At 45.5% G+C, this 26,035-nt stretch overlaps 1 protein-coding gene across 3 annotated transcripts; it reads right to left on the minus strand.

The window, feature by feature from the left end:
- Positions 1-9,266: 9,266 nt before the first annotated feature.
- On the minus strand, positions 9,267-25,193 carry AREL1 (apoptosis resistant E3 ubiquitin protein ligase 1). 3 transcript variants are annotated; one of them, XM_088529219.1, is made up of 19 exons: positions 24,942-25,193; positions 23,640-23,699; positions 22,775-22,971; positions 20,795-21,032; positions 19,602-19,771; positions 19,333-19,516; positions 18,218-18,465; positions 17,272-17,349; positions 16,651-16,792; positions 16,129-16,250; positions 14,094-14,169; positions 12,996-13,105; positions 12,238-12,417; positions 11,941-12,066; positions 11,632-11,761; positions 11,482-11,540; positions 11,205-11,294; positions 10,572-10,747; positions 9,267-10,384 (listed from the first exon to the last, which is right to left on the minus strand). In XM_088529219.1, the coding sequence occupies exons 2-19, from the start codon at positions 23,653-23,655 to the stop codon at positions 10,282-10,284; spliced, it is 2,445 nt and encodes an 814-aa protein (XP_088385345.1). In that variant the 5' UTR covers positions 23,656-23,699; positions 24,942-25,193; the 3' UTR covers positions 9,267-10,281. The 3 variants fall into 3 exon arrangements, with proteins under 3 accessions (XP_088385345.1, XP_088385344.1, XP_088385347.1); XM_088529218.1 differs by having other exon boundaries at positions 22,745-22,971; XM_088529221.1 differs by lacking the exons at positions 20,795-21,032; positions 23,640-23,699; positions 24,942-25,193 and having other exon boundaries at positions 22,745-22,784.
- Positions 25,194-26,035: the final 842 nt, after the last annotated feature.

Below are 26,035 nucleotides of genomic sequence, written 5' to 3' on the forward strand. Positions count from 1 at the left end.
CCATCAGAAAAACACCAGAGTCTTCAGTATGACACCCCTGAACTCAAGCAAGGGGGTCTGGCTGGAGCAGAGGTTGCACTGTAATCCTGTCTCTCATGCTAGCACTGGGAACCATGTGGCAGTTTCTCTGTGTTACGTCTTTTTGCTGGGCTCATGCATACACACATGAGCACTCAGAAGCCTCCAGCTCAGCAGGCAAGCTGGTAGACACACATTGAACACCAGGCATAGTGGCAATGTCACAGAAGTTTCTCCCCCGCTGATACCCACACACTAAATGGCCAGAGCTCAGGTTTGCCCACAGCTCATCAGAACACTTTGTCAATGCTCTGTTATCCCCATATTCCCTCTTGTCCCTGGCCTCAGTGGGACAGAGAAGAGCAGAGAGTGGCAGGGTCCTTCACAGAGGGATGGCTGGGCTGGATTGCCTCAAGACTCTAGGACCAAACACCAGCATTTCCTCAACCTTTGGAAATCTCCCTTGCCTTTGCTCCTTGGCATTCCCATGCTGGGGGTAGGGATCCAAATGAACATGTTTGTACTGTTGTTCTTAATGCTGTGTTGTGTAACACAGAGGGAAGTGACTGCACCGGGGACCCCAGCTGAGAACAGAGACTTTAATCCTGCTGCCCAGGGAAAACTTGGAAAAAATATCTACATCTGTTCTGCTGCATTAGGCTCATGGCTCAGAGGCTGACAGCTGACCCTGGCTGTTCATGATGCCAAGGTACAGCCCTTGCCAGACAGTGCCAGGGTATATTACCATGACTGATAGGAAACACAAAAGGCAGCCAGAGAAAACTGGGGAAGGAGCCCTCCTCATGCGGCTTCCTAGAGAGGAAGGAAAGCGCATCAGAGCACAGGGTAAACAGAGCAGTGAAGAAAGAAGGCTTGCATAGAACAGAAGGGTCAGTCAAGAGGCAAAAGCTGGGCAGGAGCTCCTGAAGAACTGAGTGCCTCCCCTCACATGCTCACTGTGGATGATGAGGTACAGGCAGAGACTCCTCCAAAGGAGAGGAGCCAGAGAAGAAATCCCTGCTGCATCCACGATGGTGCTCACCTGGGTGATGTGTTTCAACAGAGAACCCTCAGCTCACTGAACCTGCACTAAGCTGAGGCTATGGTGGAAAAATAAAATGCTTTTGTATCTACCAAGATCTGTGGCTCAGGGAAGGCATGGGGCAGATGTTGGTCCCTTAGAGCCCTAAATCTTCCAGCTCTAAAACTTGTAAAAACACAGGTGTGGGGTTCACTGCCCCAATATTGCAACATAGCTCCCTCCAGGCTCAGATTTGACGATTGTTTCACATCCATCCAACAGTTCAAAGAGGGATATGTGGGAAATTACCTTTTTCAGCAAACAGCACTAGCAAAATTTGGCTAAGACAGCAGTTAACGTGTAGATGCTCTAGAAGCATGCCAATGAAGTCCTCATCATATTTAATCAGGGTCTAAATGAATACAGCACCCACTTGCAACACAGTTTGTGTACTGGGCCCACAGGGCAAAAGGGAGAGCCCCCTTCTCTGTGGTTCTTTACAACCACACCAGGATACAGGGGGTGGTCCTTCCCTAGAGGAGAGAAGATTTCTGCAAAGTCGTTAACATCCTATTCTGTGAAGGATCCGTCTGTTCCTTATCCAAGTACTAAATTAGCTCAATCCTAATTAGCATGAGATTTGTGACAGGATTAGAGCAGATTCTGCCTTCCTCTTCCTGCTTAGGACCAACGGCTGCCAAACACCCCTCCAGGTCAGCATCCTGCACCAAGCAGCGGCGAGCTTCAAGGGAGGCAACGGGAAGCGGAGAGAAAGTCTTGTTCTGAACTTGTCAATCAGAAGCAGCCTTTGGCCCTGAAGCAGGCAGGTTTGTTTGCTTTTTTATTTAACCATGGATGTTTTCATTATCCACATACATGCCAGTCTTTCATCCTCCTAAGCTCTTGCCAGAATCCTCAACCCATCTGTGGAACAGAGCTTTCATGAGCCATGGTCTTGTTGCCTTTCAAGCCCTGTTGGCTGTTGCTTTGAGCTTGTTTGACAAGACAAAGGGATCAGGAGGAGCTGTTTCCTCTGCACTCTTTGCCTTTCCATAAGCCTCTGCTCCAGTATCCCAGCCTTTCATCAGATTCAATCCAGGCCTCTATCCATCTCCACAGGCTGCCTCAGAAGCAGTTCCCCTCCTCCCCCAATCCTAGAGCCCAGCACTGAACCAAGCACTTGGGGATCCGAGATGAGCGTGCAGCCAAGAAACACAGCCAGCCAGTCAATTTCTGAGCCATAAGCATTCAGAAATCAGTTCAATCTGATGAAGCACTAGAATATGCAGGTTCCTCCTAGGTCCAGCCTCACCAGTTCCACAACTCTTTGCCACCTTCCACCCTGTGGTGTTGCTGTTTAACCCGGTATCTTTCCCTCTGCTCTTTACGCTGTCTGAGAGCAGATCTGTCAAGGTCAGCATCACAGGGCCACAGCTGGCATAGCAGCACCAAGTGAATTACACCTCACTAATGTGTTTGGTATGCAGCTCCACTGAAACTCTGCCACTTCTCACTTAAATCACAGCTGGCCCTGCTCAGGAGGAACTGGAGGGGCTGAGGCAGAGCAGGGCCAGCTTCTAGAAAGACGGTCTCACAAAGCCTTCCCAAGCCATGGGACACTGAAGCTGCTCGCCAAAATATGCGAGATAAACTGGGTCAAATCTGCTCCATTCGAAAATCATTCGAGGGCAGAGATGGTCCAAGCCAGGTACAGTCTGTGCAGGGTCCAACTATTCTGAGTTGTCCCCTCAGTATTGTAACAGGGTGCTAAATTCCCTCCTGGCCCGAAACCACACTGCTCCAGTCATCTCCTCCTCCAGCTTCTCCAGGTTCATGCCAATTTCCACTCCCCCAGGCTCTCTGGAAAGGTAAGCGGTGGTATAGTTAGCAGAAAAACTCATTTAGTCAGAAGCCCTAAAGAGAAAATATTAGCTCTGTGTATGCGCTCAATTATGCTTTCCTGGTCCATGCATTAAAATCCCCTCTTCTCTTTCAAACTGATGAATAACCTGTGTCTCAAAACCTGAGGGAATATTTCTAATCTGGTTAGTCTTAATGCTCTTTGTTCAAAGTAAACACATCATGATTACTTACCTATTTGTCCCAAGTCTCCCGAGAAAGCTCTGTGGGTTAATGTTACATATGTAAATCATGCATTCTAAACTGTCTGTTGGAAAACAAAAAGGGAAGAGGGAGAGATGCAACAAGGACTTGCCATGGGCTCTAGGTGTCCCTGCTTGAGCAGGGGGATTGCACTAAATGATCTCTAGAGGTCTCTTCCAACCTCAACCATTCTTTGATTCTGTGACTTGTGCTGAACCAGAGGATGCTTCCTAAATGCTCACTTCCCATATGCCTCAATTTGGGGTTTAGAAGCACAGCAGGAAAATCTGCCAACCAAGCCACCCACTAGATCAAGAACTCTGCTGAAGAAAATACCTGACAACAGAAACCCAACCTTCAGGGTTTCAGGAGCGTTGAAGTTGGCCACCCTCGCTCCAGAGCGGCTCAAATTGAATGACGCTCCCCCTCTGGTGGCCAACTGGCCGCAGTTAGCTTCTGTCAGCAGAGCAGGGCTGCTGCATGGCTATCTGCCCCGGCGCTGGGTCACCTGGAGCACCCCTGAGGACACACACGGACTGTGCACAGGGCTCTTGGACGTCTCACCTCAGAGCACAGAGTGAAGGCAGGGAGCACAACAGAACGAGGCACCAGCCTGCATGTCAGGAACATCTTCTAAAACAAGTGACAGGGAAATGCTGGATGTTCTGATAATGAATCTTAACTTGCCAGCCATAGGGGGCATCTATGCTAGGTCCTCTATTGTTAATAGTATTAACAACACAGCAGCAGGACCCCACATCTTTGTACCAGCAACTATGCAACCTCCGAACAAAGAGGCCACAGGCAGAGCACAACGGATGAACAGGAAGAGGGGGAGTAGGAGGAAGCAAGACAAGGTGGTCAGCATGAGAGCGATCCAGGGAGTAGCTGTCAACAGGTGAGGAAATGCAGCACAAAGGCAACAGCTCAGTGTCTTATTTTTCAAGACACCAAGAAGATATTTTTGTACTATTACCTTTAGCTTTAACAGTTACTACAATTGCTACCAAAGCATTACACATTGCTCCCAAATATTGGAAGGGCCTAGGAGAGGGAAGGTCATGCACTATTGCTGACTGCTTTAATCACACAGACGAGGGAGAAGAGCCTGCCAGTTTTCCAAGTAGGAGTCTGAATCTGAGACCTCCACAAATCTAAGATAGCTCTAAACAGCAAACCACTTCTCCAGACAAATCTGAAACCCCTAGAGCTGGTTTCATCATCCTCCAAAGTGAATGTAGAGAATTGTATTTCCTTGTGTTTCTTCATCACTGCTGTTAAGTGGCACTGTCTCATCTTCAGGCAACCTCACACTTCAGCTACAGAAGCACAAGAAAGCTCTAAGCAGCCATTCATTCTGGTAAGAGATGAGATTTTTAAGATTACTCGCAAAATTGCATCAGTTGACAGAACTTCAGCATTATGTTAGCATAAATCCCTGAAATTAAGGGATGGGTAAGGGCCAACACTATTCTCACAGCTTATCAGAAAACTGCCTCAAGAGGGAGAGAAGAATTTGCTTTTGGCCACTGCAGTCGCTCCTTGCAAAACCCACCCAATCTTATTCTGGCCTTCACATGCCTGGAGCAACATTAGGCCAGTTCCAGTTTCTCTATCCTTCATCTGGTAGAAAAGCTCCACTTCCCTTGTCTGCATTCACTGCAGCTTTATACCAAGAGCAGCTTGGCCCTCAGCCTCACACCCCACTTCCAGCCCAGTGTGCAATTGCCCACACCCCAACTTACTTTGGAGCACAGCATCCCTGCAGAAGGGTAGCTGGAAAAAAATGACTAGAAATTTTGGGTGAGCTTCAGCTACAGCTGTTTTGTTTTATTGCTAAAAAAAGTTATAGTAAATTAAATCTAAAAATGAACAAGTCCAAGCAGTAACACCTCCCTCCTACAATCAAGTTTCGTGCTCTTGAAAGCATGAGATTAAGGCTTCTCACACACTCAATAAAAACAAAACAACAAAAACAACCACACATACGCACGCAAACAAACAAGAACAGTTTAACAGCAGGATTCTAGAGTCTCAGATTCTGCACTGTAAGGTGCAGATGCCAAAGCTGGCTGAGGTTCTGGAGGACTTCACTCTTTCCCGTAAGTGGTTTCCCGTTATAGTTCCCATAATCACATGTGCAAACATTTTTTGGCCTCATGTGCCAGGTCACTAAGACACAAGATGGTAACAGACATCAAAATCATACAAAACCTAGAAAGTTCACTAGGGGAACAAAGAGTCACTGCCTAGTTCAACTGACCAACTCAGCCATAACATTATGAAAGTGAGAAGAAATCTTATCCAAATAAAGCGTCATTTTCCCAAATGCTGCACTCCAGATTTCTGAAGACGTTCTCTCAGTAGTTTCAGGCAAACAGCTTAGCAGAGGAACTGACTGTGCCAAAAATCCAGTTCCCCAAACAGCACAACTACCTTGAAACATCTCAGGTCAAATGTCTGTGTGTGCAGCCGCAGATCCTACGACATGAGGCTACTACTTGCTATTGCTGAAGCTGCAAGTTGGGGCATGCAGGATTGCAGCACGTAAAGCATAGGCATGATTCCTCCCTTCACCCTGAGTCCATGCAAACACAGGTACCAGGATAAGCAGAGGCTGTGAAGCCAGCAATGGGTCACTACATCTCCAAGACATCTAGGGAAGTGGTGAGCAGCATAGAGGACAGAGAGCAGGGGCAGCAAGATGGTGTCTCTTGCTCCACGCTCCACAAAGTGGGGCAAAAACTTTAGAACTGAATAATCACCAGGCTGAGCTCTCCTGCACACCCAAACTGATAGCGTTTCTGAAAGCTCCAGCCTTCGCTTGGCCCCCTTCCCGCGAATACTACTCATGGCATGTCAAAACACGTCCACGTGATTTGTATCATAAGGAGTGTAACAATTCCTCTGTATCATTCCGCTCATGCCAGGTTTGCAGACAAGTCATCCAGCTTTTAATGCCCTGACCTTAGCTCTAGCACTCTAGACTTACAATCTCCAAGATGTTCAGGGGACCTCAAGACTTGAGGCTCTGGACACGTTGCATCACTCACTATTCTCTACCTGACCTTTGGCTTCGCTGAACCAGCTTCCAAATATTACAACCCAGCACAACGCCACAGAGACAATCCCTGAGACTCACATAAACTGTTCGCTCTCTTCTTTAGCCAGCATTCACAGCTTGAAAGCAAGAAGCAAGGCAAGATGCTGATTTCATAATATGCAAGAACATCTGCCTCGTTGCACAGTGGAACACATACAAAGAGCTGCTGCTACAACGACTGAAGAGGGGCTCAATCTTTGTACAGTCCAGGAAACAAAACATGTTTGCGCAGCTTTCTAGGCAGCAATGCTAACAGACATAAGATCATGCTCCAGACTCTTCTCAAGTTTAGAAGATAGGATTTTAATTCTTAAGCCACAAAGAAAATAAGTCAAAAAAGTCAAAGGAAAACCAATGATAAATTCAGAGATTTTCATCAGAGCTGGGAACAGCCCAGAGAATCACAGCAATTTGATACTGCCCCCAATGGCAACCAGCTGTCAATTTATAACTACTTACTTGGGTGTTTCAGCAGAAACTTGCAGGTACCTTGTTTCCAGCCTCGTACAACTTCACAGACAGAAAGGATTCAAAAGCCCCCTCTTCTGGCTTCCTCTAACCCTCCTGACAATACCGCAGAATACAGCGGTACCAACACCTTCAGCTCAAACTAAGAGACAGGCATTACACAGCGGTATTAGAAAAGCTATTCCACCAACTGCATTATTCACTTATACTGGTTACAAGTCAACCCGTTAAAAGCTCTTGCCTGTTTTCCAGCCTACGGCACAAAACGCTCTGAGCAGGCGGCGAGCCCAGCAGAGACCCCCTGGCTCCCTGGGAGGCCCCTCGGGTGGCCGGGGCGGCTCTCGCCCCTGGAGGAGGCCAGCTCCGGGAGGGCCCCTGCCCTCCCGCGGCACCACCAGCCCCCTACAACTGCCCTCTCTACTTGCCCCCAAGAATTCCGAGCCAAGAAGGTTTTTAAATATTTTATTTATTATACAAACTATTTACAAAATCAGCTACTACAACCACAGGCTTCCAAGTTTCAGCTGAATCCTGACAGAAATTCACCAGAGGGAACTCCGATCTGGCCTGAACCACCCACAGCTCCTGGTTTCTGAAAGCATGCAACGTAGCCCACAGAGGCAGGCCGAGGCCAGGCCATTTGCACCTCCAAACAGCTTCAGGAAACATGGAATCTGTCCGAGATGGTAACAGGATCCCAAAGCTTTCTACAGAAGTGCCTCTATTAAGTGGGAATAAAGGATCAAAAAAAAAAAAAAAAAAAAGAAAAAAGAAAAAGTAGCAAGCTTCTGCCAGAAGAAACATACAGTACAGGTGACCACAGCGCATCCCTGCTGCCGGCCTAAGGACAGCACAATGAGCAAACACGCTGGAGCAGGTACAGAGCTAAACACAAATTTAGAAACGTTGTGATAGAGTCCAGGAACGTGGGACCAGCTACAGACCTGTGGAAAAAATATAGATGGGTTTCTTTGATTAAGAGCATCCATCACAACTCTGACTGTGCTTGCGTTACAAAGAAAATCCTTGGCATCTCTGTAGCTGCTGAGAAGTGGTGTGGAAGTTGCTGGCTGCAACACGTTGTAAAACATTTAGGAGCTCTTTCAAGTCAAGGAAGTCTGTCCACCGCCCACCTACTTTGCCCAAAGAGAAACAACAGTCCGGCTCAAAGGAAGAGGGGAGAAGATTCCTGAGGAAGATGCCATCAGCTGAGTCTGCCACTGCCACAGGGCTGGAAACATCCTCGCCAGGTAAAACTGCAGCAGGAGGCTGCACCAGGGGGGCAGCATCAAGCGATGCCTCCCAGAGAGGGGGGTTCAGCCATGCATCGCTGTCCCCCCTTGGTCCCTGGAGATGCAGTGAGGTGGTGGCACAGAGAACACAGGAGCTGTAACTGTACTGACCACACCAGCCTTCCCCAGAGTAAATAAAATGGTACCACACTCTTTACCTGAAGGAGGCTGGGACTTTACAGAAAGGAGCCCATGCTTAAAAAATTAGAAAGAAAAGGGGAGCACAGCCACTACCGAGGTGAACTGTCAGAGCACAACCGTGGCACCTCCCGAGCTGACAAGTCTCCCAGCACCATGGTGCCAAAGAGGGAACGAATTCACAAGACTAAGAAATGCCCCTGAGTAGTCTCAGCTGGCTGTTTTTTTGGCACCATAATGGCTTATTATTTTTGTACAGAAGTGACACATATAGCCCAAGAATAGCTAAGATGCTGTCTTAAAAAAGAGATTTTCTAGATGTAGAATGTTTCCCCAAACTCCTAGTCAATTCAGCTAGGCTATACTGAGGAAGCACACACAGTCATCTTAAATCTATACCATGCAGCAGTCTGCCTGGAAGAGCTCAAGCACAGAAGAAAAAGGGGCTGAAGAGGATGATGTAACTTTTCATCTAACATAGTATTCTAAAATTAGCTCAGAGATGCCGGTTTGAGACCCCATTCTGGAAAAAAAACCCTGTACCTCTGTAATCCAGTAAAGCTTTATGTTGCTAACATGGCAGCAGCAATGCAGGTTTCTCATGCTTGCCAGCTGCCAATAGCGCTTTGGCTCCTGGGACCGCTGAAAACCTAAAGATCTCCTTGGACTTTGCTTTACCGAAGAACCCATCAAGATTGACAGACACCCCTTCCCTTTATATCCTTGGGAAGGACTGACCAGACTGCCAGCAATAACACCCCCCAACCATAAGTTTCTCATGCAGGTTTGCCCACCCTGCTCCCCACAAGCCAGACGACTGCAGTGTGATGCACTACCCAGGCAGGATTCCCTGTGGGCGAAGGTCTAGTTAGCACTCTGTGCCAGACAGCCAGCAGCACGGGATGGAACAGCAAGAAAGGAGAGCTTGAGAAAGAGAAGGTAGGAGATCAAGAGGAGAGGAATCCAGCTGCTCTCCAGGCACCAACATCCCCCTCTGGAAACTGCCTGAAATCCAGTAGAGAAAGAGAAGCCTCAGGCTACCACATGACAGAGGTAGAAGCCAAGACCCTGTGGGATGCCAGGGTGGAGGTACCATGTTCGACCCAGTATCACTCCCCCATCTGCACTTCAGCACAAAGACAAGCCCAGTGCACATTGGAGCTGCTCACAGACCTACCACTGTTACTACATCCGTACATACCCTGAAGGTGAACATGGGATAGGCATTCGTGCTCAGCACTGAGGGATCACACTCATGCCCATCCCCTCTCTCCTGAGGAAGGGAAAGGAAGGCAAGGCCATGGGACATCTTCCTGTGCAACTTCATAAAAACGCTGTCAGATACATTCAGTGGAGGAGAAATTCTTCCAGTTCATTTGCAGAAGCTCATTACCAGCCACTGCTGGAGAAGGACGCTTCTGCTGCTGGACCCTGGTGGAGGTAGTATAGAATCACTGTCAGGGCCAGCACTTGCGCTCTGATGAGACTGTTCCCCGCTTTGGGTTACTTTCTCCAGGAGGTGCTGACCATTTTTGACCTCTGGCAGAGGCAACAGAGAGCAACATCCAGAGCAAGAAGGAGGAAATCCAGAAAAACAGGTGCTGAAAGGAAGGACAACCATGTACCTCTCACAAGCCATTCAGTTAGGTGAGCTATTAGGGAGCATCACAGGGGCACTTGAGCCAAAGCATGGAAAATTACTAAGGCTTCTCACAAGCCAGGTTTCCAGCAGCGCTCCAAACTGGTCTTCCCCCTTCCTCCCAGCCCGCTAGAATAAAGGCAGCTCAGCAGATCTTCGGCACCTCAGTGCAATTTCTGCTCATGGGCTTCATCATCTCATGATAGGAAGTGTGTTCAAGATGCAGGGAAATCCAGTGCAATACCTTCCTTATGGATGCACCACAGTGCTTTTGCTGTTCAACACTGAACCAAAAGGGGAATGAGGGAAAGGAAAAAAAAATGAGCTCTTGGTAAGATATTGTGGATAGGGAAAGGCCACATGATACCTTCTGGATGACAGATTCCTTTACATGTGCTCCACCTCCATTGCCCATGTGAAGGGAAGCAGAAGCAGCAGATTTTACCTTGGCCTGGCCATGAGGAGCCAGGAGACTGAGTAGACTCCTGGAAAGGAGAAATCACAGCATGCCAAAGCCCTCACAACCCTCACTGATAGCTAGCTGCAGCATCTTGTGCACTTCTTCATAGGAGTCGTAAGTTGGGAGGCACAACTGGTTAAAACTGGAAGAGAAAAAAGAAAAAATCCATATAGACTAGACCTGATAAACCATCCCCATCAGCTGCTTGCAAAACAGGCTGACAAGACAGCCACACACATTATATTTTATACACTTCTTACTCACCACAACCAGCTAGTGGTGGCTTCCCAAAGCAAAGGCAGGAAGTTCCTGCAGCCTGGGGTACTTACCAAGTGTGGGCTGTCGGCAATGTACTGTGGGTCGGCGCTGCAATGATCTGGAAAGACGGGCAGAGTGCAGCGAATCCTCCTGGGGGCAGCTGGGAGGAACCAGTTGTGAACTGCAGGAGTCTGGCCAGCTCTTCCTGTGTGAAACTGGAGACCACAGTCCAAAACCACCTCATGACCTGTTCAAAAACAAGAAAGGCAAAGCCAGATCAGATAAACAAACTTGTTCTCCAATCCGTTTTCATCTTAAATGTTTTGGGAATTTCCATTATTTTTCTAAATGAACCTGGCTGCAGTCGCAGGTGCTCCCCTTCCAATCCCACACCACTGTGAAAAGCAGGAATGGGGGCAATCACAGGGTAAAAACTTAGGCTACTACCTTAAGAGTGTCTACCACACTACTTACTCCCAGTACTCCATCTCCATCAGGGTTGCATTCATGATCTTAAAAGCATCCCTCAGAGACAAGCATATCACCAAGAATATCGACTTGATTGGCATAACTCCCACCAGTTCCTCTTGATTCCCTGCTGAACTATTCTTAATGAGAGTTTTGCTGTCTTGCCTTAAAGAGAACACTGCTGTAGTAGGGCTAACTGATTTCTGCAAGCAGGAGGAAGAAACTCTTTCACTTACCTTCTCACGAAAATGCCAAGATCCTCCTACCACTACAGCATGCGCCTTGAAGTCGCAGACATTGATGTCCCCAGTACCACACATAAGCAACTGAAAGGCAAGGGACTGCAGTAAGAAGGTCAGAACCTCATGAAACACAGACACAGCTACTGTAAAAATAAATGCTAAAAGTGATTAAAGAAGAGACCATCTGGCTTTACTCCAAATCCAAAGAGCTCTTTATTTCTCAGAGAGGACAGTAAGCATAGGCAGGAATGCTAAGGAAGACAGAAATTACCTCTAGCTCATTCTCATCAAAGATAGCGAGGAGGTTCTCAGGAACAAGTTCATTAAGACCTGGAAGAGAGGAGGAGGAGGAGGAGAGATCAGGCGAGCAGCAGCCTCCAGGGCGTGAAGGCAGAGGAGCGGGGCGCACGCAGCACGTTACCTTTCAGGAAGTGATCCACTTCCTCCCTAACCTGATTAGCCAGCCTGTACTGCGCGAGCAGATTCAAATATAAGATTTTGTTTTCATTGGTTACAGGCACCTGAGCCCCTCCGGTCACAAGTTCAACAACCTGAAAAGAGGATATTACTTGACATGAGCAGGAAAAGTAGCATCCTCCAAACAAATTCCCTACTGGAATGAACCCTCCTTGCTATTGTACAGAATAAGCTCACTCTTCTGGGCCACAGGTGGAAGGGGCTTCCAGGCAGTAGGGGTTAAACTCTCTCACTTTCAGAACATCTCCCTCACCTTCTCTAGCTGTCCTGTTTTGCTGTACTTCTCTTCAGCAAAGACCAGATCCATCTCACTCACATCATTGTTCAGTATGAAACAAACCTTGGATTTATAGAATTCTGGGTCATCTGTTTCAAAATACTGAGAGAGAGGAAAAAAAAAAAAAAAAAGGGAAAAAAATATGGGGCAGAACGAAGAGAAAAAAAATTAATATACATGGCTAACCAGAATTCTGGATTTTTTCTACTAGAGCAGCATTTGGCCTCTCCCCACAAACCAACACAGGCTTCACACAAGGTGAGGAAGCCTTACCTTGTAGTGCATACGCAGCCCTATGATCTGGGCCAGGAAGGATCGGGTGAAACGAGCTCGCACCAGCTGCTTGTAAGCACCGCCCAGAGATGATTCATAAAGACACTTCCCCACCAGGCGGCCTGCAAATTCATACACTTTCAGCCGTAAATGGGGAGGACGCCCCGGGTTTGGATGAACCTGCAAAATGGAAGGGAATTAAAACATCCAAGCACCAGCAAGATTAGCACAAACAGCAGGAACAGCATCAGCTCAAGTTGCTACATTTCTCACACTGCCCAAGGTGCTATGGAGTAGTATTTCAGAGCCAAGCAGTAGAAATGAAACGCTCGAGCCTGCCTAGGAAGAATAAAAAAAATGCTTCACACGCACAGACCACAACTTGTGAGAGAAGAAATGGATTCTGAAAGATTCAGACCCTAACACAGACCCTGATGCCATCTTCTCTACTCAGAAATCCAACCCTGTTGGCTAACCAGCTGCCCTGTTCAGGCAGCTAATTCTCTGGTGCTTCAGTAGAGTAAGATGATCCGACAAAGCTTTGAGAAAGACACATGAAGGACTGACTCCAACTTTGGGGTTGGACTAGATGACCTCTAGAGGTCCCTTCCAACCTTAAGCATTCTATGATTCTATGACTGAGAAGACCTGCTAAAACAGGGGCAAGGTTGCAAACTTCTTAATGAATTTACCAGTTAGCTAGCAGCATGCCAACACACACAGTTTTGTCCAACCAGCATAGGAAACTGCAGACTCACCAGGGCCTGGTTGTTATCACTAAAACGGGTAAAGAGTTGATTGGTGGTATCAAATAACGCCTTACAGATGAGCTCAAACCACTCTCTGCGTGGACCTCCCCAGTCCAGAGCTACAAGGTAAAACAAGTATGGTCATACATGGCCCACAACTAGTGCTCAGTATTCTCCAGTCTTTGCCTAGATCAGCACTACTCAAATTATTATTTATTTTTTAAGGAGTTTGCTTCCACCAAAGGAATGCAAACACTGCAGCCAGCCTCTTTGCCAGGACTGGGCACCCTTCTGTGAAGCCTCTTGGCACTTTAAGGAAATATCATCCTGGCACAGTTCAGCTGTGGTTCAGATCCAACAACAACCAGACGTGAGCAGCCCCAGTCTTGGCCAGGGATATCAGAAAAACAAAGTCTTAGGCAAAGAACTATTGTTTCCGTTTCAATTCCAAAAATTCTTCCTACTGTTAAGCTATCTGTAAAGTAAACAGGCAGAAACATTTGCCTAATTCATTTTCCTGTAAGTACCTTTGTGTCACATTCTTGCCACTAACAGGATATTTTGTTCTCTCACATGACCTATGGTTTCATGTTCAGATTCTAAAAACAAGGCTAACTCAGCCTTGTTTTTATATAGTTTATATGAGCAGAACTTGTGTCGCTATGCTCATATAAGTAACTACACAAAGAATTTGCCCAACCTTCTTCTTCATGACATTCACTCTCTCTGTAGCAAGTAGCACCCTTTATCAACCTAACCACCATCTACAGGTGGTTTGGGGGAGAACCAGTTAGATACAGAGGAACAATGGCTTTGTAGAAAAAAACAAACAAACAAAAAACAAACAAACAAAAAAAAACAGGGTGCAGACTCAGGAACTCTAGGTTCTGCTTTCAAATCTATGTAAAGTGAGACAGAATAACACCAGACAGATAATTTATTAGCATTTATTAGCATGTGTGAGAAAGTGACAAGGCTGGAGGCTACAGTGAATTGAGGTACCACAAGAAATAACAATTTCAGACTATCAGACAACTCTCTACCATCTCTACCATCATTTTTTCTCCCCTCCCTTCCCAAGCATATTCATAAGAAATGTTAACTCACCTTCTTCATCCTGAAAAATCACTTCAAAGTTTTTGCTCCAGTCAGAAACTGAAAAATTCCGTATTGCTTTGAGAGACTGCAGAAAAAACAAAGGAAAGTAGCAAAAGTTATTACTGCTTGGCACCTAGGAATCAGTATGAAATCCTGCACATGCGGATGGGCAATTTAAGCAACACAAATCTGAATTAGAAAATCCTAGGGTCCAAGTTTTACTTATCTAAAGGCACAGAAGCCAGTTCCTCATTTTCTATTAAAAGAAATAGAAAAACATGATTCACATAAAAACAGTTAATCTTAAAAACCAGTATGTGGTTTAACAGCAGCTCAGATGTATCTCTCTCAAAGTTGCAGTGCAATATTGTTTACAATATTAAAATGCCTGTGGTAGGAGCAATTTTTGTAAAGCAGTATCTGACCACAAGTCAGATTTAAAATAGGAAATGCTCTTTTTTAGAGAACATTGGAAAATAACTTGAAGGATTCACGGAGAGAGGGGGGAGAGGGGGGAGAGGGGGGAGAGGGGGGAGAGGGGGGAGAGGGGGGAGAGGGGGGAGAGGGGGGAGAGGGGGGAGAGGGGGGAGAGGGGGGAGAGGGGGGAGAGGGGGGAGAGGGGGGAGAGGGGGGAGAGGGGGGAGAGGGGGGAGAGGGGGGAGAGGGGGGAGAGGGGGGAGAGGGGGGAGAGGGGGGAGAGGGGGGAGAGGGGGGAGAGGGGGGAGAGGGGGGAGAGGGGGGAGAGGGGGGAGAGGGGGGAGGAGAAGAAAAAAAATAAAAAAGGGAAAACGAACAAAACCTACTTCTGTTCTGATTCTGGGTTCCAAATTAAGAAAAAAGCAAAAACAATACGGCATTCCTGAAGAAAACACTTAGCTTTGACTAGCTGATCTTCAAATAAATTGGAACATCATGCTAGTCATTCCTTTATGCTAAACACGCTAGTCACATTCTTTGCATCTATCAATCTTGTAAACTAATGCTTACATTTATTAATTTAGCACTTAATTTATTTCATCTTAGTATGGTTTAACACTAGAGCTAACGATAGTGCACCGATTTCCAAAATAGCAAGGAAAAGAAGTCATGGAAATACTGTCACATGTGAAGTCATTTTGTAACAAGCTATTAACTGAAACAAAATCTTGTAAACAGTGTAATTTTGTACGTGCAGAAATTATTCCAAAATACAGATTTACTGAGTGTAAATCAAGGAAAATCCTAGCCAGTCCTGCCTCCCCCAGAAATGTTCTTTTCCATCTTTATGGCAATTCTATTATGAGACATGTGAAAACAATAATTCAGGACAACTGCATGTTCTGTGCATGCAGCATTTAGAATGTCAGTCAAGAGCTATATTATGAGTGTCTTTTTTCTTAAGTTCAGTTTAGGAAACACGTCAACTCAGGTCAGCTCCAGGGAAGACAACCCCAAGGCTCTACAGACTATTTTATCATGGCACAGATAGGCTTGTAGCAATGCTTCAGTGCAAGAGTTTCATGTATACTGCTTGGTATTATACGACACAAGAGTTCACCTCAGCTTTGTAGCAAAAACAGTAGAGAGGGACTTGAGAACTAGAAACTTAGTCTCGAGAGATACAGTCTGTCTCCTGGCCTCACGTAAAGTGGGGACAGGAAATTCTGTAGCCAGAGAATTTCTACTTTTATAGGTTATGCAAGCATGTAACAGAGACACCTCTCAGATTCCTTTACTCTCTGAAGTGTTGCTTAAACAATGTAAAAGAGCCAAAGCTTCCTAATTACTTACAGCTCAACCTGATCTTACTATCTGTAGAAAACAAACAGAGCATCCCACAGGTAAGGGCATTTGCCAGGCCTGAGCACAGAAGAGCTACCTTGTGATTTTTTTTCTTCTTCTTCCTGTTTCAAGGCTGACTCCAAGTGCCTGCCTCAAAACAAAATGATCAGACACTCTCAGCGTGGTCACCCTAGCACTTGTCAGTTTGGATTTCTTAGGCACAGAACAGAAAATAAAGAACGGAGGAAGCACTGGCCTTAGGTGACGTGACCCATGCACTCACCGACTCCAGCAGACAGTGACGGCTGACCTTGAGCGTGACCTTCGAATGAGGCCTTTTCATGTGCACCTGACGCAGCTCCCGCTGGAAGAAGTTCACCTTGTCCTGGAAGGTCTCTGAGCCTCCTGAGAACAGTGACAGCTGGGGTCAGGCCTGAGCTGCCAACATCCCACATGTCTAGGGGGCATTTCTAAGGCTAACTGCACAGCTCAGCTTTGTAATTCAGGATGAGTTTGTAACAGCAGGTTTGGGACAGAAGCCTCAAGGCAGCTGCCGTTAGTTTTGCAGACATTCAGCTGCTTACAGGGTGCATTCAAAGTTAGCAACAGGAAAGCCAAGCTGAAAAGGAATAGCTAGCATTATGAAATTCATTCACTGGGAGTGCCCTCAGTTGTGAAACATGAACTGCAAGAAGTACAGAATTCTCAGAGGTCATTCAGTGCTGACAATCTTCATTAATAAGGGAAAATAGCAGACTCGAGTGCTAACTTCCTGACTACTGCACCCACCTCCCAGCCTCTTTACCTATGTTTTTATGCAGAGAGCGAATGAAAGTGGCTGCCAAGATGTTCCTCTCCTTGCAGCTGAGCTCCACAGGGGGCTGGATCCCATCATCCACCACCAGTGTCAGTAGTTTGTGCACAGGGTCAGGACCAAGGTATGAGAACTAGCAGCAAAAAGATGCAAGAAAGGGAAAATCTATCATGCAGAAGGCACAGCATGTTCAGCAGACAGAGCAACACCACCTGCGCTCTCAGACTTCCTCTGCCCACCCATGCAATGCAGTTAACAGTAACACTGCTTTAAGCACTGAACTCCACTTGGCAGCCTGCCTCAAACCTCACTCCCTAGGCTAGGGTCTTCAGAGGGGACAGTCACAGCAGGAACATGGGGAAAACCGAAGAAATGCGAAAGGAATCAGGATTTACGCCTAAGATTGGAGGGAAAAAAGTCAAGAAGGGGTAGCACAGCTCATTCCTACTCATACATATTAGCAGCATTTAGGCACTAAGAGGGAATTCCAGAGTCTGAATCATACTCAGCAGAAAGTCACTTAGTGAGTATAAACCCTGATGAAGAGACTCACTCACAAGGACCAAAAGCCCACGACAGCAGCAGCAATGGTAGCTACACAGAGTGACTCACCTTTGTGCCAGGACACACTCTAAACGTGAAAAGGCGCCAAGGAATTATCTTCAGGTAGAACTCCTTTACTGAGAATTGCTGAGTAATCACAAGAAAAAGAAAATGTTGAAGGTCACATATGTACTTCAAGTATTTCCCTGAAACACAAACCCACTAGACAGACACCTCTTCCAACCCCAGGGGCAGGTTTCTGCTGATTTGTGTGGCATCTTCCTCTGGCATGATACATAAAAACCTTGAAAGGTGGCAACAGCGTACACAGAGCCCCAAACAACTTTTCAGTAAGATTTACTACAGACATCTGTGATGCATGTGGGATACCAGTGTGATAGACTATACAGCAGTAAGCCATGGTGTTCAGCAAAACACTTCTAGTCTCACTGGAGGAGTTCTCACTTGAGAAGTTGAATTCAGAACAAGATTGTAACACATTAACAAAAGGCTCTAGAAAAAGACACACGAAAAAATAATATCACCCTCCATCTATCAGAACTATTGCTATTACTTCCTGATTTTCAGAACAATAATTTCAAGCAATTTTTAGAAAACACCTGCAATTGCTAAATATGGAAGATTTGTGGAAATTTTAGTGTTCGCAGTATTTCTGCCAGAACAGACACCTACCAACTGTGGAACTGTTGTTTTCCACAGATTACTCTAAGACCAGATTTAAGCATCCTTAGACAAAACAGAAAAGCACTTTCTGCACAAGCCTGTTATATCTGCAATAACGGGAAACACAATCAGCAGCATTTCTCCAGAAAGTGAGCAAATATGAACAGCAGAATCTTAAGGAGATAATAGCATGGTAACATTCTGTCTGTCAAACTCTCTTTAGCCAAATCTGAACCATCTACATCTGGGTAAGATAAGGGAGACAAGGAAGCTCTATAGTTGCAGTGTATTTGGACCACATGTCCACGAGTCATAACTTTGTGTTCTTTACCTTAGGTGACACATAGCAGTACACTTTTTTGGGTTTCTTCACTTTCTCGGGAGTTTGGCTGTCAGAGGGAGAATCTTCATCCTCATCCTCGGTTGCCGTAGAAGAGCGGCGCTGGGAGGAGCTCAGGTGTGTGGGCGGGAGGTGCCACTGCGTGTTGGTGTAGCTGGAAGCATTGTACAGGTAGGCTTCAAAGTAAATGCTGACACCCGAGGTGGACACGTTGCGTTCTACAATGTTCTTTTCATTCTCTGTAGGAAATAGATAGAGAAAAGTTATATGCAACCAACTTAATTCAAGCAAGGACCAAAAGGCAAAGAAACCACAGAAGATCACTAAATTAGATTTAAAAACCCTCTACCTATCCAAAGGAAAATCCCGTCAAATTAATCTCTAAAGAGAACCCACGAGCAAGAATGCAGAAATTTCAAGACACTAGTTTCTCTGTCCTGGCTTCAGCAAATAGATGGTTCAAGGAGAGAAAAGAAAAAAAGAGAGAAAAAAAGCCATACAGAATACCCCTCTTTCTCTCAGAATATTAGCCCGAAGCCATAGCTATGTGACAGCCATATATGCTTTTGACTCACTCCTTGAGAAATCAGGAATCACAAAATGGTAAAACAATATATATCTTTCTCCACTCTTCTTCATCCATATAGCTTCAGGTACAATAAGCAATTGGCTCGCTCACTGTATGGCTCTGCTAAACCAAGGACTAGCAAGCAACACAATTTACTCATCTCAGAGGTAAATCCCCCAAGATAAAGGGGGACACATGTGGCTTGGATCTGCTACGGGAATAGAGAACATAAACTTTTAGCAAACTCTCTTGTCAGCAACAAATTCATTTAGATTGTTTATTTGTCTGCTTCAGGGATGGTTGTTCCCTCCAAAACCAAAATTGTCTGCCATTTCTCCACTCTTGTGCTGACCTGTGGACAGCAGCACACCCTGCAGATTGTTCCACGAGATGAGTATTTGAATGAATAGGCATTTTCTTTGAACAATTAAGCATGGCTAGCACACAGCAAAGCCACGTTCAGCTCTGCTGCATGAGTGTGCACAGGATTCTGCAGGATGGCACCTGGAGAACAAATACTGAGCAGCTCTTGACTCACCGCTTAGGACAATGATGTCAAAATCCCCATTGCTTATGGGCTGGTTCTGGTAGGAGATGCAGGCATGGAAACATCCCCTGCGGTGCAAGGTGAGTCGCAAGAACACTTGGCAAGTTTGCCGATTGGACACCACGGACTTCTCAAACAAAACATCCGAGCTCTCGTCATCTTCCTGAGGACCCAGCTAAACAGAAAAAACACATTCTTAGAGGCAGCAGTCTTCTGTAGCTCACGTGAAGACGAGCAGCAATGGGTAAGTTCCCACTCACCTCATGGATGGAGAGGCTGTAATTGTGCTCATCTATCAGGGACACAGAATTGCTGGTGGGATTGTCATACTCGTCTCGTGGAACAATCTGCAGGGTGTGCTGCTGTCCACAGGTCAGCACCAGAGTGGAGAAATGGCAGACAATTTTGGTTTTGGAGGGAACAACCATCCCTGAAGCAGACAAAAACAATTTAGAGTCAAACAGAGTCCCAGGTTCAGCTACAAAAAGGAAAGGAAAAGTAAATAGGTGCACAATACCCTATAAAATGGGTAAAATCTTAATACATTCTATGCCTTTGCATTCTAAAAAACAAAGTACCTAAGCAGTGAAACACACACTGTGGTGTGCAAAGTTTGCCTTGGGTCAGACACTGCATACCAATAAAGTGAATGCAGTTACTACCTCTAAAGAATGCTCTTTCCTCCATTCTAACCGCTAGTTTGAGATCTTGCTCCCACTGCTGGTACAGAAAGTAAAAGCCTGCTAAAATCCAAGACAGCTTGCAAATTCAGTGTCACACAAAACTTATACCAAAGGTTTTCTGAGCAGAATCTGACCTTCCTCTTTCCAAAGGGGTACCTTGGCAAGCTTTGCATCCATTCACAACACAATTTAATAGAGGTACTTTTAATGAACATGTACATGAAATATAAAAGATGATGATGATGTTCAAATAAAACAAAAATAGAGAACACAGATTTAAAATGGATACAAAGGAAACCTTTTCAAGACATATGTAAAGCGTATGCTCTAAGGTATCAACTACTTCAGAAGCTCAAAGGAAGACAGTAGTATTCAAAGAGAGTAACAGGCAACTCAAAAAGAGCATTTTTAATTAAATGTGTAAATAACTCAATGCTTTTACAAAAAGACATTCTCTGACTACTAGATGGATCGTAAAGAACTTAACACAAAAAGGAGAGCGCAATAAATGACTAGACGGCTTAAGAAACACTAATGACTTAGGCTGTAAAACAGTTTCTACTTTGCCATGTGTTGAGAATCACAAGCATGTTTTAACCATGAGTTTATTGCTAGGAACAACATATGGAAAGAGGAAAACGGTGAAGGGTAATCCCTTCCCTGCCACCTACCTATTTTAACTGGAATTAAAAAAAAAAAAAAAAAAAGCCTAACCGCCTGCAATACCTCCAAATCTGCATTAAATCATTACATGCCCCCCTAGACCTTACCTGGCTGAAACACCTTGTAGTAGGGACTGTAGGCCACATTCAAGCCACCGAGTTTTATAGTGATCTCATATCTCCCAGCCCTGCGCACAGTGAAGGCCACTTTCACCACATTGGAATTAGGCTCCTGAAGAACTTCCTGGGTTACAGGAATATCAATTGCTAGCTCCACATGGCAGATGTGAACTCGGAGCCCCACAGGCCGGTGAGCAGGGAAGGGCTGCCCATTCTTATAGAATAACTGCATGGGAAATGGAGAAGTCCAAATCAGCACAAATACGCAGTGCACAAAGAGAGAAAAAACGAGTTGTCTTGTAACAAAGACGCAAAAAGGGCTAGAACCCAGTTCAGCACAGGAGAAAAAGGGGAAAAAAGAGAGAGAAAAGAAAAGAGTCAGCTCTGTCACATGGGCTGTGTTCTCTCAAGTGAACAGGGCACAAGTGGGCATTGAACAACCTTGTCCTCTTTTGTGCTGCGGTTCAAATAAGTGACCCGTAAAGAACATGCCTCTAGGCCTTTCTTCCCTGCACTGTAAGTGCTTATCAAAACAGAAACCAATAGAAACCACTACCAAAAGGAGAAAAAGTAAAGCGACATTCTTACAGAGAAACAAGTAAGTTTTGTGCCTTTGTATCCAGCAAAACTCTGTAGAAACTCTCACCAATCTCTTATAGAAAATGGCGTGCAGGAGACACTAACCTAAGACAGTGATCCAGTCTGTGCTGATATGAAACAGCAGCGTGAAAACAATGTGTTAAACACAGTCACAGTCAGATCAAATACGAACTGATCTGACTAATTTGGGGAGGAATTACAAGGAGGTACTGGTTGAGGTGTAAGGCAAAGGAAAAAAAAAAAAAAAAAAAGGCCCTAAACACATAGCACTTCAGCTACCAGCCTGTGGACCAAATCCTGCTGGTTGTCAGCAAATGGCCTGCAGACAAGTTGCAAAAACTGCTACTGTTTCCTGCTCCTAAATAAAGGAGGACATAGGGCCTGAAGTAGCATGTGCTTTGATTGACAAGGAGAGTAGCTAGTGCATGCAACAGCTACTGCTGATGAATAAGGACTGAGCAAATGGGAGGCAAGCATGGAGTGGACGGGCAGATTTTTGGAGTTTCCAAGAGTGAAAATAGGCGAGTGGACAGAATAAGTGTAGACAGCAGGAACAGAACAAGTCCCTTTCCCCTTGGTTCTTTTTCACTGCTTGCAATGTGGACAGAACTCCTCCTCACTTGTATTAAGCTGAAGGGTTTTCCCCACCTTTCCAAGAAAGGTGGATGTAACAACTTAGATAAACTTTCCTTCTTACTTAGGTACTCTTTTGGGTAGGCTAGGTGGAAGGAAAAGCGCACGAGCCCAACAAAACCTATTCAGACTTTCTCCATATTGCTCCAAGCCCTCAGTATTCAGACTCCTCATGTTATTTGTATGCTTGCCCCATTTCCCTAGACTTGGCCTTTTAGGAATTCGAGGAAAGAAAGGTCCTTGACCAGCTTATCCTTATCACACAAAAAAATGCTCAGTTATGGGGGCACTCTTTTTCTGCAGGGATGGGGAACGGAGGGGCTGCAAGGCTTTGTAGTTCTTGTGTTGGTAAAATGCCCACTCCCAGCCTCCCAACTTCAGCTCCACAACCTGGACAGTGGTAACTGCTGAAGGCAAGGCCTGGCCAACTCACTCCCCAGAGAAGAAAGCAGCAGCCAGGATAACCCTGGCTCCCTCTTCAAAGGATTCTAAAGTGACAGAGATACAATTTTAAAGGAATGTGACTCTCAGGTGCACTCAGAGTTCTGCAACACACTTAGCGGAAGCAGAAGACATTAGCAGACAGCTTTCCTGCTCTTAGTCACATCCAGCTTGGCCCCAGTGCAAATTATCTGAAGAGCCTATCCCTAAGGTAGGCCTCTGTTCTACCCCCGAAGCTGCATGGAAACAGAAACATTCCCTTACATGCACTCGGAAGGCCATGCTATGGCCCACCTCATAGGGGTCCTTCCAATCCCAGGAGATTTTGCAGGACCGGGGATCCAGGTAGTTGCCTCGCACGTAGTCATAAATAGTTCGCTCCCCTCGGCGCTCCCGGTCCTCATGCTGAAGGAAGCTGACTATACGTGCGGCGAGCTCAAAGAAGAACTTAATGGTGAAGAAGAAGGCTACCACAGACACTGTGATCCCACCTGCAGCAAGAAGAGAACAGAGGGTGGTTACAGCAGCGTGGTTGAGTCAGAAACCAAGATCCCCTCTGCGTCAGCCCAAGATAACTTTCTTTTAATGACAATCTGCTTAACCACAAATTAGAAGTTTAATGCAGAAACCACTGAGCAAACACTTCTGGTGTGTTGTTACGCTAAAGTCAGGTTAGAGGATAACAAGAGTCCCTTAAAACTTTGGAAATAACTGCAAATTGAAGAAAAACAGATAAAGGTGGTACAGAATCTCAGGTACGGCCAATATACATCACAACATAAGTGTACAATTCCCACCAAATGACAAACTAGAACTACAGAGATCTTTTTATTTCAGGAAAAACAGATAATCACACAACCCTTGCACATTGCATTAAGACTGGGTTAAGAAGCATCATGGAGGCAATAAACCTGCACTAGCTCTCAAAAGAAAAAGGAAGGGAATGGTTTAGGAGTGAGGTCAATGGAAGGAGTTTGTCTGGGAATGAAAAGAACGGTGTACAGGCAGGTTGCCAGGTGGGGGCACAGTGCAGAAAGACAATTAACTTCATGTTTGTTAGGTAGACTCTAAACTAACACAAAAGCAAAAGCTTTTAAGAAACCCTTCTAAAGCCTATGGAGAGGCCCACAAAGACAGTGGCAGCCTTTCCTTCACTTACCAATAACGTAAAACATCAGGTCCCTTCGGTGAGACACACAGCCGAGGATCACAGCTGCATCTAGAACACAAAATAGGCCAAGTCCAGTCCAATGACTCTTCCTCAGACACATTGGCCTAAACTTAATTCACAATCCCTCAGACAAATGCCCTGGCCCTGCAACACCAGAAGTCTGAAATAAATTCCGCAACTCCTACTCCATTTTAAGTGTCACAGTGAATGCAGAGAACATCTATGTTCCTCTCCAAGGCCTACAGCATTATTTCATCAGGTTGTAAAACATGCGAAGAATTCGGCATGCTGCAAAGAATTTTCTCACCATCATGTTTCTTTTTCAAATTCAGCAGCCTGAAAGAAGGATGATACATGATCTACTGAAACCAGGAAGAGTGTGGCTGGGTTACTTGTTGCAGGATCATTGACTGCAACAGCAGCTGAAAGCCACCTATCCAAACTTTTATACCTACCGGATGTCAAAGATCACATCCTGTACCACAAAGGCAAATCACAGGCAGCAACCACCAAACAGAAAGAAACCGACCCTCAGCCAGCAACCTTAGAAGAAAAGCTACAGAATAAAAAGGGCTGTGGATAAGACCACTCTCGTGTGTTCAAAACAAGCAAAACCCATATAGGGCAGGGCTGAATATTTTTTTGCCCTGGAAGTCTAGTATAGAAAGTTTGAATGCAGCTGGAAAATGGTCCTCCTGTATTTCCCTACTCAAGTCTGCAATATGGAAACTGTCCTCATCTGCAATTCTAAAAGCCTGCGCCAGGCTCTCAGAAAGCCAAGAGGCCTTGGAGATGTGCACTGATCAAAGCACAAGCTAAAACCTTGTTCTCATATGCTATTAAGATCAGAGACACTAATCTAGAATCAAGTTCTCACTGAGGGGACCATTAAACAAACATGTAGTAAAAAGACTTACACCCACAACAACATGCTGTTTGATCAGACATAACTGACAGATGAGAAAAGAGCAACAGCAGTAGCAAGGAACGTGTGACAATCAGACAAACAATTTGGCATACATTCATGCATACAATATAGCCCATCACCTCAACATTCGCTTAGTGAGAAGCTACATTGTGCACGCAAGCTGTCTTTTTTTTTTTTTAATAAACACAAATGGAGAGTTACTCATCAGTTGTCTCAGCAGCAAACACCAGCATGCAGAACACTTAAGATGGGCATCTTCTTCTCATCAGTGGCCATCAGTTCCCAGCCCAGCAAATGCCCTTTGCTGGCCTTCAGTGACAGCTGCACATCTTCTATCCCTCTGACCAGAGGCAATCACATACCTTTATACAAGTGTCCATGTTCTAAAAGCCAAAAGGGGGGTATCCATTCTTCAGCATCCTTCCCATGTGTGCCCAGCACTGGGACTAATGTCAACAAGAGGAGGCCATAGATAAGTTCATCACAGATAAAGAGACTCCTGGGACTTGCATCACAGAATCATCGTTGAAGGGTGAGGTCCTGAGCACAGTAATTTTCTTCCTCTTTGTTGTGGAGGGCTGCAGCGATGCTTCCTGAAGCCTAACGTTTGCTGCCTTTCCTGGAAAAGGAAGAAAAGGAAACAGCGCTTGGACCTCTGCCTCGCTGTGCACAATTTAGCAAGTAGAAACATGCAAGAAGTGTAAAATGCAAGAGTCATCACCAGATGTCAAAGCCACAGGAGAGATACTGTAAAGACATTAAAATGTCATGAAGTGCTTGGCTTCACCTCAAACTCCACATGCCACAACCTCACTTCATTATATGGCTGCCTGAAACTGGCATGTTCAGAGTGGAACAAAATACCAGCTTACCTAGGGTTCAGCAGGCAGACAGTTTCCACAGAGTGAGCAAGTACCTGCGCGCTCTTCAAGAGGAGTGCTAAGGGTCAGGCACTGCTTGAAGCTTTCACACCCCGCAAAATAACATGTACTACCCCAATTCAGTGCCCAAGCTGATTTTGCTCAGATCTAGAGGACTATTTACAGTTAAGAATAGTAAATCTTCAAAAATTATTGTACTCCAAAGCATAAGAGAGAGATTTTCACTGCTGATGGTATTCAAAAAAACAGGCATCCTCATAAGGTGCTTCAGCTTCAGAGGCACCATTCACTATATTACAGTTACTGCCAAGAGTGAGACCCAAATCTAACAGCAAGGATTGAAACAACCCACAAAAATACAGGGCTTTTGCCAGACACAAGCCACAGAGCCTACCAGTCTGCATCTATTCATTCAGAAAACATATCATATAAAGGAGCAAGAACAAAATTAACAACAGGCCAAGGCTCAACACAGTGCCTTTCTGCAAAGAGAACCACCACTTCAGGGGATATAAGGGATGAGCTCCACTTGCCTACCAAGCCACATGGCATCTGCCGCTTTCTCCTTACTCGCC

This window comes from Tinamus guttatus, unplaced genomic scaffold (genome assembly GCF_059628265.1).
Source record: "Tinamus guttatus ecotype Peru unplaced genomic scaffold, ASM5962826v1 Tinamus_guttatus_pri_ptg000327l, whole genome shotgun sequence".
Classification (NCBI taxonomy): Eukaryota; Metazoa; Chordata; class Aves; order Tinamiformes; family Tinamidae; genus Tinamus; species Tinamus guttatus.

What these genes read in the sequence shown, in the direction of transcription:
- AREL1 (XM_088529218.1), bottom strand. An exon ending in ACAGCCTCTCCATCCATGAG is followed by an intron (nt 19,517 to 19,601) that starts GTGAGTGGGAAC and finishes TTTTCTGTTTAG; the next exon opens with CTGGGTCCTCAGGAAGATGA. An exon ending in CTCTCTGCATAAAAACATAG is followed by an intron (nt 16,251 to 16,650) that starts GTAAAGAGGCTG and finishes CACTGTTCTCAG; the next exon opens with GAGGCTCAGAGACCTTCCAG.